Genomic DNA, 12,055 nt, shown 5'->3' on the forward strand with positions numbered 1-12,055 from the left:
AATTCCTATGGTGTTGAAGGCAGCACTATAAATAGCCACACTATCCTTTTCACCCTGGTACAATTCTGTCTCCAGCTCCCCATACAGACAGCAAGTCTGCTGGTAGGTATTTAGCAGGAATTAATTTAACCCAGTCTTCTCCTTCTGTACTCTTTTACTCCAATCATCACAATGGCTTCCACAGCCATACAAGCATGTTTCCTCAATAAAAATTTTCTGAGGAAGACTGTTGATATTAAAAATCCCATTTCTGTCTGAAAATTCGATTCTAGTTATAAATAAATATCCATAAATATCCCAAACTATAAAGAGTTAGTATTAAACCCCCCCCCCCCCAAACTTCTTAATCTTTCATTTTGTTTCTCCCAGGTTTTGGTTTTGAACTGCACAGCATTTTATTCATAGTCTGTTTCACATTTTCTCCAATGTAACTGGCTGGACAGTCTGTCCTTTCCCAGGATCGACTTGCAAACATCAGCTGAGAGGAAGGAAACCCACATCCAGTGTTTCATGGCTATTATCTTACACATAGACCTATAAGAAATTTAAATACAAGCTAGATCGGTATTTAAATAAAATGGGCTCGGTTTTTTTAGCATCTTTTTCAGCAAGAGATCCTCAGCCTATAAGTCCAGCTGGAAAGCAAACTCGAATTTCACAAATACTGGGGTTCCTGAGCACAAGGGCCCGGCCGCTGCTCTGGCCTGGCCCTGCCGGGGGCTCGCTGCTGGCGGAGCTGGCTGTGGAGGGCTTACACTGCTCGGTGCAGGCGCCGACAGCACCGGGCTTGCTTTGTAAACAAGCTTAAAGGTACTTGCCTGGTAGTCGAAGCTCCCGCGCTGCGGTGTCTTGGATTACCTTTGTCTGAATAATACCACTCACCTTCCTCCTAACGTGCCACCTGCACAACAAATTTCTAGCCTCTCCGGGTGTTCAGTTTATTCAAAGCCTATTTTTAATTCTGTTAATTGTAACCCGTACTCCCCTACCCTGTTTGGACCTGCAGCGGCAGCCGGGTGAGGCAGCTGCGGGGGCAGAGCTGTGGAGGAGGCCGGGGCTCAGGCGGTGCCAGCGGCTGTGACCGGCCGGGGGCGCGGCCGGTGCCGGGACACGGGGCCTGGGGGCTGCCCCGCCAGCGGGGGGTGCCAGGGCTGCTCCTTGCGGGGCAGCTGCTGCTCAGCCCAGCTGTGAGCCGTGAGGGGATGGCTGGCCTTAGCCCGTGTGGGGGGCAGCCGGGTCCGTCCTGCTCTGCCCTAGCCTACCAGGCGGCGCGGGCCGCCCGCGCCGAGACAGGGCGAGCCCCTTCCCGAGCACAGCCCCCGCATCGTCTGCCCCGGTTTCCCCGGGGTTTGACCCGAATTCGGAACAGAGCGGCCAAGGCGGGGCCGGGGCTCGGACCTGGGTGGCAGCGCCCGCCGCTCGGCGCGGCCCCGCCGGGACCCTCCCGGCACCCTCCCGACCAGCCCGGGGCGCGCCGGGCCGACCGCGCCACCTGGCGGCGGCAGCCGGAGCCGCGGGCGCGGATGGGATGCGGGGTAGGATGCGGGATGGGGTGGGATGCGGGATGGGGTGCGGGATAGGATGGGATGGGATGTGGGGTGGGATGCGGGATGGGATGGGATGTGGGATGGGGTGGGATGGGATGGGATGGGATGGGATGTGGGGTGGGATGGGATGTGGGGTGGGATGCGGGATGAGATGGGATGTGGGGTGGCATGCGGAGCGTGCCTTTGGGAGAAAAACCGCGTGCGAGGCATCGCAACCTGAGAAATTTCATTCTGTGTGTTACTTTGCTGTGTTTGCAGTATTTTTACCATCAGCGTAAGCTCCAGATTTCCAGTTGTACCAACCAGTGTTTTAAAAGTGTGGCAAGTTTGTGTCCTGTGAAATGTGTTTCATTTGCCCCTGTTCTAGTACCCCCACTGACTCCTCAGCTCTGCCCTTTGCTCCAGCCCAAAAATGGCTGGTTGGCCTCGTTCCTGCTTCCGAGAGGGGGAAGGATAAGAAAATGTGGTTCTGCTTGAGGCTGGGGGCACCTCTATAGACAGATCCACTGGGGGGTTTTCCCTGATTTGTTTGGTAAGTTTGAATCACTTTGTTAGATTTAAGTTGTAATGGAAACATGCATATTAAATTTTGATTTGAGTGTGAAGCATAGTTTTAATTTGGCTATTTCTACTTACTGAGGTTTTGTTACCTTTGCACAGCAGCCCTAAAGCTCATGAAGAAGTTTTCTTATGCAGGGAACTAAAGCAAAGAAATGTTCCAGTACTGCTCTACTGCTGCTCAGGGATGTCCAATCTACAGGGTTAGTCCAAAGTAAAACCCCCTGAGACATCCTTGGTATGATAGTCAGATCCTCAATGCAAAATACTCTGCTTTGTGCTCTGACTCCTATACTGTGGCCCACAGAGCAGATGTAGGTGTCACCTAAGAGCAATATAAAAGGTGCTGAGTTGTCTGTCCTGAAGGCAGAAATTAACCTTGTAGACAATACTGGAAATGGTAAGGAATGTTTTCCCGTGCTGCTGTGCTGTTTTGAGTAGCCAGCTCACATAGTGGGGAGTATTCATGCCTCTGCATTCCTGAGTTTGGTACTAGGAATACAAACTGCCATCCCCAGCTGGCTTCGGAGCTGGCTTTGTGCTGCAAATGTTTGTCCGCTGGGAACCAAAAGCCAGATGTGCTTCACATAGTTTCCAGGCAGCACTGATCCATCAGATGACAGTAGCTATTGAGTGCTCTTATGGTGGCCCAGAGACACAAAGATGAAAGCCTGATGCCTGTCAACACCTCCCTTGCCATTCCTGTGTGTCTTCAGTTTTCACTTCAGTCCACCTCACAAAAGCAAATGCCACAGAATATGATGTTGCAATGTTAATAATCTTTTATTTTTGAGAAAAAAAAATACCAAGTTTTGTAATTTTGAACTGCCAGACAAACTGGGGATACATTGAGCTTTGTCAAATATTTTCCTGCACCAGCCTTAGCTGGGAACCCACCTTCTTCTTTAGAAGCATTTTCTGCAAGATTTCCTGGATGATTTTTAGTACAGAATATTAACAATATTTGAATGCCCTCTCAAGGAAATATATTTACATGGAGGAAAAAAGCTCTGATGAACAGCCAAAATGAAAAGCCTGTAGAGATACCTGGAATAATTTCTTAGAGTGGCTTATGTTGTTTCCCAGCTGCTCTGCCTTTAAACAACCTCTTACCCCAACTCAGGAGCTCCACCAATTGTAAAAGCAAGAACTAACCAGTGCCAGATTCAAGTCTCAAAATACAAACCCTCTGAGATACAGGGAGTGAAGGGGTGGGGGGGCAGGTTCATAAGAAAACTTCTAAGCATTACTGTAGCATAAATAATATGGCATCTTTCACCTCAAATAGCCTAACACTTCATAAAGTGATATGAGCTTCACTAGTTACTGAAACACAGCTATTTCTGAAGTGGAACCTGATCTCTTTCTCTTTTTTTTTCTTTTTTTTTTTCTTTTAAGCTAGCAGACAACAATGTTTTAAGGTGGAGAGTGAAGGATAGAGTATACAGCCAATTGTAAATATAAATCTAGGACGGCTTTGCAAAATGGAAAGATCAAGCAAAATCTATTTTTATTAATAACATGCATCCTGGTGTCCCATAAACTTGTGTCCTGTATTTATAAATGCAGTTCATCTAGAAGAGATACAGGCAACTCAAACAAGATTTTGTCCCCTTTCTTTCAGCAATACTTTCTTACAAGCCTTTGGTGGCGGATGCTCCGGTTCCTTTCCTCTCTTCATTCAGTTTCATGTCCAAGTCCCGGAGCTGACTGAGGAACCCCGAATTCGGGCAGATGTTTCTGTGAGCACTCACTGTCTTTAGAGCATCCACAAGTGTCATGTTTTCATGGATCATTAAAAAAGCAAGCACTAAAGTTGCTGAGCGGCTCACTCCCATGGCACAATGAACAAACACCTTACCTGCATGAACAAAAAAGGCACAGCAAGGTGAGTGTGCTTTACTATTTCTAAAGTGGAAAAGACAAAGGGAGGAGGAAAAAAATAGTAGAAACAAGTTAAGAAAGCAATGGTGACAATTAGTGGATCTTAATGCTTTCAGGAAGGTCATCTCTCAGGCAAGGTGGTATTTCATACTAACCTCCTGCATCTAATTTAGGCCTAAGATTGAAATAGTTGAAATTTTCTGTGGAAGGAGAAGCTTTCTGTGACTAAATTTGTTAGTATAGTTTTCTGTGGAAAAAAAAAAAAAGTTTTGGCAGAAAAATTTGGCCCAGCCCTGCCTGTGATCACTGGCAAGTCCCACAAACTCTGTGGGATAGTCTGCCTGTAAAAATGGAGTTGTAATTTACTGTATCTCAGCAGTCCAGTGTGAGCTATAACTGAGGATTTAATAAAGCACTCCAGTGAAAGCAGCAGATCCTGCAGCCAGTCAGAGTCAGAGCAAACTCTGGAACAAATGGAAATTATGATAACTAGGCCATAATCCAAACTCTGCTGACAAAAATTCAGCAGGCTGCAGGTCAGGCTTGTAGTTTTTGACTTAGTTCATTAACTTCTGCTGCTTCTCTAGCTTAATAGACAGGTTGAATAAAGCTGCAATTCTGTAAAGTACTTGAGCATGTGAAGCGTTTGAGCCAGCATTGAAGTGCCGCTGCTCCCAGAGGGAGCAGGAGCAGCATGCAGGGCAGGATCCCCAGCTGGAGCCCCTGTCAGTGTGCAAAGGGTGGGAGGGACATGTGGAAGCACACAGATCCCACTGATCCCTACAGGATGGGCCCATGGGACAGCATCTGCACTGCCTTAGCCTCTGCCCTTCCCTCTACACTCCAGTCCCAGAGCTTGCCCTTCTTTCCCCCATGCTAGGGACCTGGCACAGCCACCTTCCCTGCAGCACATGGCATAGGCACCCTTCTCCACCCTCTGCTTGGTGGTTCTGCATGTGCTGCCTTGAACCATATGCTGATTCTAAGCTCTGTTGGTGCCTGTTATTGCAAAGAAAAGTCATTTGGCTTGTGTTGAAGTTTCCTCTCAAAGCTTATCTTTGCTTCTCTCTTACCTCCTGAAGAGTTTAAGGCCTTGCCTATGAAATTGGCAGCATCATAGAAGAAGATACTTAAATCGAAGGAAGGATCATCAAATGCTTCTACTCCATAGTACTCTATTTGCAGATCTGCATAATATTTGGCTCCCGTGTTGATGCTATATGGTCCATCTGCTGCATTAAGGATATGAGTAATGTTGAGGCTTTGAAGTGTAGTTTTGCTCCTAGCAGCCCACCTGTTGAAAGACATGAAGGGCACATTGGCAACGCTCCTAGCATTCTGCAAAAATAGCATGGTTTAAAGTTAGTGCCTGTGGAAGGATGCAGGAACTGCATCTTACAGAGGAGCAAATTTCAAGAAGCACATAGTGCTTTGCGCATGAAAAAATGTGATATGGAGGTGTGGAGAGCAGTGAGAGCACAGACTTGCCAGTGGGATACTGTCAGTTAAGCAAATGCTTCCCAACAGACAATCCCTGGGAACGTAGCTTACTGTATAAAATGGTCAAGATTTTCCTTAAACATTTGTTTAGGAAATTTTCGAGCTAATCTCTCATTGGTAGTGTACCTCTTCTCAAGAGTGAGAACTCGCACAGATGCAGCGACACCTTGGTCCTGGTTTGGACATGAAGTAGATGCACTGTGTTCACCAGCTAGGTGAACCCCACTTCTCACCATAAACTAGGACTATAGGCATTCTACAAAATTCTGAACCTTAACTGATACATTCATGAGGAGGAGGAGCTGGGGAAAATTAGCTAATGATATAGGTAGTCTGCGGTAATCCAATTGGAAGGAAATAGCAATAAATATTATTGGTCACAAGAATAACGTATTCACATGAAAATTCATGTTTGATATTTTCAGTTTTATCATCTTTGAAAGAAAGCTTGGATTTGGAATGTCAAGATCACTATTGTACAATTAATTTGAGTCTTCCTCCTTCTGGGTTTTAATCTTGCTGCCCCTATTTGAATGTTAGGGCTACTGGCCTCTTTTCTGCTGCCTTAGAGCACAGTTTCCAGGCCACACAATGCGTCTCAGAATAGGCATCAATTTGGCATAGGTTCTTTGAAGGCTTTAGTCTAGAATACAAATAATTTTTACCCTGCTATATCCATGGTGGCTCAAAGAATATAAAAAACTAAGTCAGACAAGCTATGAGTAAGTCACCATTTTGCATGTCATGTGTTTCTTGAAATCCAAGCTCTTTACATCATCACTTTTGGAAGCCTGTGTCACAAAAACATTCCTGAAGACCCAAAAGCTGCTCCCCAGTAGTACCACACCCTTTCCTCCTCCTCCTCCTCCCAGGGACTGATAACAGCTTAACAATAGGACTATATGTTCTTACGCATCTCCCAGGTAGATATTTGGCCAGACTTGGTCCACATGATTATCAGAGCCTCCTCTGAGCCACAGAAGCTGCTGGAGATCTGATAGTGCCGGTGTTTCGTAGGAAGTGCTGCTAGTCAGAGATGAAGAGTCTCTGGTGTGAGGCATCTCGTTGCTCCTTTGCATGCACTCAGGCTGTATCAGAGACAGCTTTTCTGAAATGAATTGAAAGGAAATGTTCATACAGAAGTACTATTCCCTAGAAAATAGACCTGTTCATTACCCTCTAAATAGGATTACATTATTAGAACTAGTGTGTGCATCAGGGCCTGCAGGTGTTGCTAAAAGCATCCAGAGAGCAGGACTGACTCAGGGGTAGGACTCTACAGACATATAATTTCTCCCCTGAGAAAGCAGCATAAGATAATGTGATTTAATTTCTTGTCAAGTAACACTATTGGTAAAGAACATCTGCATCACCTGAATGCAGACTGGATGAACCCTGTGGGCACAGGTAACATTTCTCTTTTTGTTGAAGTGCTACCAGAGTATTTGTGTACACTTGATTCTGATTAGTTAAAACCAGAAGTTTTTGAATGCATCATTAAATTGAATTATACTTACAAAATTTCTAGGGCCAAGGTGAAAGTCTTAGGATGTATATGTGAGCACCATCTGTATGGTGTATGTGTACACGCATATAAACAGAGTGTACTTACAATTCTATTTCATTTATAATGATGTATTTAAACACACCTACACACATACATACATGTATACATAGGAAAGGATTTTCACATGCATCTATAAACATATAAATATTGTATTTGTCTGTAGGTATAGAAAGAGAAATCGAGAGGATTTGAACTAGTTTTTTCTCTCTCAGTTGAGTATCCCTGGACACTTAGCTATACTGGTATTCTTGCGCCTGTCTGTCTCAATCTCTCCTCTGGGAGCTGTTCCACTTTGTTTAAATAATGTGATAGCTACTTCGCTCCAGAGAAGGGCCATTTCTCTTGTCTGATGGGCAGGGTACTTACCCAGGATGTGAGAAAAAAAGAGTATTTTTGAAATTATAGAGCTAAAAGTTCTGGCATTTTTGTCCTGTTGAGAATCCCATCTAGGGCTCCCTCACAGGTCTCTGAGATCACAGACCTGTGAACCATCACAAATCATGCCGTGGAATATGGGCAACCCTTTTGCAAAGCTGTTTGCTGGTTTAGACCCAGCAAGCCCAGGTCAGATGGTTCAGCTGGAAGCAAAGCTCAGTTAAGAGCAAGATATCCAAGCATTCCCTTCTCTGAGACTTTAGGAACGTTTCTCCTGCCTGGATCACATTATCCTGAATTGCTGTTCTTGCCCCCTGAAAATATTCATGAGCTTTGTTTGCTTGCTTGTTCTTACTAGAGTCATAATCAATGTGGAAGGCACACTAGAACTCTTCCCAAAGTAGGGTAAAAGGTTGTTCTGATATGGCATCAGCTTCCACTCTAATGCCTGAATGCCTAAATCTAAAGTTTGGTTTTATTTTCTCAACAATTTTAGAAAACAAGTGCAGATGGGACCTTCAGAAGTCATCTGGTCTGTCCCCTGCCCCACAGCAGCAGCAGCCATATGGATGTTGCTCCTAAAACAAGTTTGTCCACGTACATTATTTTTAACAGTGTAAGCTGATTTGGGGAATAAGCAGAAAACAAGGGAGAATATATTTTTGCTTACAGAAAAGGAAGTGGAGTTGATGTGAGGCATATTACTGAACATACACATATATTTCTGAGACCTCAGTCTAAATTTGCTTCCTTTGCCCCTTCCTCCTTCCTCCTCCCCACAAGTGTTAAGTGCAGTTATAGCTTTTTGTATGTTCCAATAAGAAAGAGGTCTCCCTAGGGTAACTACTTAATAAGCAAGATATGAAAAGCACAATAAAAATTCTGGGAGACATAGAAAAAGAAGACTGGTTTTACTTTTAATGATGGAGGAAAAGAACTGCAGGGAAGTAGAGAGAAATATAGAGATAAAAGCCTACGATTTTTTCAGGGCAGATAATATAAGATCAAGAGCTTTGGTAAAGGAGTATGTTGTGCAATCCTAGCTCAGATTAGCATGAAGAATAGTACAGAAAAAGATACTGTGCATTGCCCAACAAGTTTTGCTGCCTTGTGAAAGTCATGCACTGTGCTCAAGAACTACTGCCAGCATCTTCACGATGACCTGTTTGTACTTTCACCGACACAGAACATTAAGCTGAAGCAGTTAAAGAATATCAAGAATAAGATAATACAGCTTCTACATCAGGAGATTCATAGGACCACAGGCTCATTTTCGAGGAGTGTGGCTGACTCTGAGTTGCTTCAAATGCTTAAGGGCTGAAGTTGTGGAGCAGATGGATACCAAACTTCCAATTCTCCTAGACCCTGCTGCTTTAAACTTCTATGGTAGCCTCTCAGTTAGTTAGAGTAATGGGGATGATGACCAAAGAGAATTAGATTTTGGGCCACTTGTTCAAGATCTGACTTTGAAGAGGTTCTCCCAAAACTGAGTCATTTTGGTGCCAGTGACACTTCACAGGTGACTCTGACTTTGCAGCCAGGGAAATGCTTCACAACAGAGCTCCCTTTCATAGAGCAATCCTCTTTCCAAAAGGTGTGCCAACATTGTTTTATTCACATGCCTAATGTCAGACAAGTGAGCTCCTTGTGTCAACACAAGCACAGCTCCTCCCAAGAACACAGCTCCCTCCTGTGCTGCACTGCCTTGAAATTGGATTGTTCTGCAGGGCCTTCAGGGTAAGCCTGGAAATAGCTATAGCACATGATTGACTAATGAGGAAAGCAATATGAATTTTTTAATTGAAGGCCAGGGACTTTGGTGAAGGTTCCCCCCCACCTTCTACTTTAAGATACTGCAGAGGTAGCAAAAGTGCTGCCACTGATTACATTTCTCTAAGCTTCTCCCTCTGGGTTGCTCCCAGAAGCTGCTCTAGTTGGAAACAGTCAGTGACAGCAGGAGGGCAGGAATCCCTGTACCTGAGGGAAAAATTTCTGTCTTATAAGGTCACTAACATTTTCTGCAGAGATCTAAACCATGCAAGTTGGATAGGATTACTTTTCTTTTAAACTGTAGCCATCTCATTAGCTTCTTTATCTTCCTTTCCTTTCCTTTCCTTTCCTTTCCTTTCCTTTCCTTTCCTTTCCTTTCCTTTCCTTTCCTTTCCTTTCCTTTCCTTTCCTTTCCTTTCCTTTCCTTTCCTTTCCTTTCCTTTCCTTTCCTTTCCTTTCCTTTCCTTTCCTTTCCTTTCCTTTCCTTTCCTTTCCTTTCCTTTCCTTTCCTTTCCTTTCCTTTCCTTTCCTTTCCTTTCCTTTCCTTTCCTTTCCTTTCCTTTCCTTTCCTTTCCTTTCCTTTCCTTTCCTTTCCTTTCCTTTCCTTTCCTTTCCTTTCCTTTCCTTTCCTTTCCTCTTTCTTTTCTTTCTTTTTCTATCTTTCTTTCCTTTTTGTTCTGCTTAAAAGTCAAACAACAGAAACAAAAAAATTCAACCTATGGGAGACTTTTGAGACTGGACAGAGATTTTAATGGCAATCCACAAAATACAAGGTAGCACACAAGCTTTAAAACTGCCTTGTCATTTTGCATCATTTCCCAACCACCTGGAGCACTGGGGTACAGCCCAAATGGTCAGGGCCAGCTCTGATCCCTGTCTGGCCTGTGGAGCCTGGGTTTCCCCAGTGGTTCAGGAGTTGCCCTGGAGGTCCAGGCTGGAGGTAGCTGTGGGTGACATTGCCTGGCTGCACGGAGCCCCCAGGAAGGGCTGTGGGTGACTCCATGCTGTTTGCATGCAGCTGGGTGCAGCTCCTGAGGGACTCAATCATGCCAGAACCTTGTCTACAACAACCTAGTGGAGCTTTGTATCTCCCCAATATTGTCCAGCCACTTGAATACTACAGTCTGCAAAGCTTTTTGGTTTGTTGGTTTGGTTTATCTTTTTCCTTCCTTTCTCTATGGTGGAAATGATTGCCATTTTCTATTGAACATCTCTGGAAAAAAAAAAAAAAAAAAAAAAGAAAAAGAAAATAAAAAGCCCACACAACCCCCCCGCCACCCCAGTGACTTGAACTGGCTAAAGCATTTAATAGATTTGTATTGCATTTGCAGATTCTAGTGGAAAAAAAAACTCAGCAAAGTTTTGGGGGTAAAAACACAAACACTCTAATATTGTAGATATGTAATAGTTAATTTTGTTATTTAAAAAAAAAATACCATTTCCATTTTTCTATTCAGTTACTCTTTGTTTTGGAATCTGTTCTCCTGCATTGCATAAAATATTTTAAACATTAAAACAACATTAAATGGCTTGCTCCTGGTTGAGAAAAATATGTTTTATTTCACTAACAGTGAACACAGACTGAATAGCCACCTATTTGCCTAGCCCAAATTTTCACTTCTGTAACAGGGCCTCCTGCCATTTTGCCATGGTTGTTCCCTTGTCTCCTCAAGATGGAACTGAACTGTAGAGAGAATAAATGAATGCCTGGAGTCCCAAGAGGAGTCTGACAGGATATTAGTTGGACCCAAATCATCTTTCCTCCTTCCCTTTTGCTAGCACCTTCCTGGCTGGCACAGCTCTGCCTGTGGTTATGCTGATAGCCCAGATGGGGACAGGTGTCTTTCAGTAACAAGTCCTTACATGAGATTATTGAGAGCCTCAGGCAAAGAAGGGCCTGTGGATACTACAATGGCACAAATACTACCTAACAATAATGTGATACAGAAAGATCCTGCAGCCAAATATCCTAAATTCCCTGTATCAAAAACCTGACAAACTAGATGGTTCAAAATTCCAAAGCATGGGGTCAGAATATAATTCATGTGAAACGGGAAAAAAATTTAAAAACACCCTCTTGATGCATTTGAAAATGCTGTCTACTCTGTTTTTTCTTCTCTTTTCTCTCAGCGAGCATGTCTGCACTCATCTTTTACACTCCTTGCTCTTTTCTCTCAGGTAGTGTGTAACACTATGGTTCTTTGTCCTCCTGATGGAAAATTCCAGATGGAAAGAAGTGTGTTTCACAAGGAAATGATCATGTTAGTGGAATTAATCTTTTAGATACTGTAATGTGAAATATGATCTTCCTTTTTGTTAAGAGGACCCAGTCTGTGTCTCTACACTTTGGTCAGAATCTGACGCTAAGAGAACCCAGGAGTCTCTTGAGGTAGAGCTGAAAGCTTCATGTGCAGAAACAAGCACATTTAAAAGCAACAGCAAAGTTAAAACAGCCAGATGGGAACCTAGCAGGCAACCGAGAGGGGAACTCTCTGTTTTCCTTGCAGGCCTACAGGGGCTTGTTTGCAGGAATTAGAATCTCTCACCAGCAGTTCACTGCAGCTCTAATACCAAGTGGTATTGAAAATGAGAAGCAGGTTATGGCTGATGGTTTAAATGAGGTACCTATGGGAATTTAGAAATGAGATCTTGGACTTGTCTTGGTGTAGACTGTGCACATGGCAGAGCAATATTGCTTTCTTGGCTGACTGCATCATATATTATGGCCTTTTATTTTGCCCACAGTCAAACAGCAGGGAATAGTAGAAGTTCACTGCTCCAGCTCACTGTTCAAACTCTGATCTGTCTCATAAGAGACAGTGCCCCTGAATAATGGAAAGCAGAGTCGGTCCCT

General features: G+C 44.0%; 2 protein-coding genes across 17 annotated transcripts in view; both read right to left on the bottom strand.

Moving 5' to 3' along the window:
• The window catches only part of DUSP29 (dual specificity phosphatase 29), a 63,973-nt gene extending 62,532 nt beyond the window's left edge, over positions 1–1,441 (bottom strand). For 4 of the 9 annotated variants that reach the window (XM_053949522.1, XM_053949515.1, XM_053949521.1 and 1 more), the window contains exon 1: positions 990–1,390. The gene's annotated coding sequence lies outside the window, so the exon portion shown is untranslated. The other 5 variants (XM_053949524.1, XM_053949516.1, XM_053949518.1 and 2 more) reach the window with 5 other exon arrangements.
• A 1,423-nt stretch (positions 1,442–2,864) lies between these two features.
• DUSP13 (dual specificity phosphatase 13) overlaps positions 2,865–12,055 on the bottom strand; it is a 28,448-nt gene continuing 19,257 nt past the window's right edge. For all 8 annotated transcript variants that reach the window (XM_053948853.1, XM_053948856.1, XM_053948848.1 and 5 more), the window contains 3 exons: positions 6,402–6,597; positions 5,063–5,283; positions 2,865–3,966 (listed from right to left, as the gene is read on the bottom strand). In XM_053948853.1, coding sequence (XP_053804828.1) covers positions 3,740–3,966; positions 5,063–5,283; positions 6,402–6,568 — 615 coding nt within the window. In that variant the 5' untranslated portion in view covers positions 6,569–6,597 and the 3' untranslated portion in view covers positions 2,865–3,739. The remainder of the gene's footprint in view (positions 3,967–5,062; positions 5,284–6,401; positions 6,598–12,055) is intronic.

This window comes from Vidua chalybeata, chromosome 8 (assembly GCF_026979565.1).
Source record: "Vidua chalybeata isolate OUT-0048 chromosome 8, bVidCha1 merged haplotype, whole genome shotgun sequence".
Classification (NCBI taxonomy): domain Eukaryota; kingdom Metazoa; phylum Chordata; class Aves; order Passeriformes; family Viduidae; genus Vidua; species Vidua chalybeata.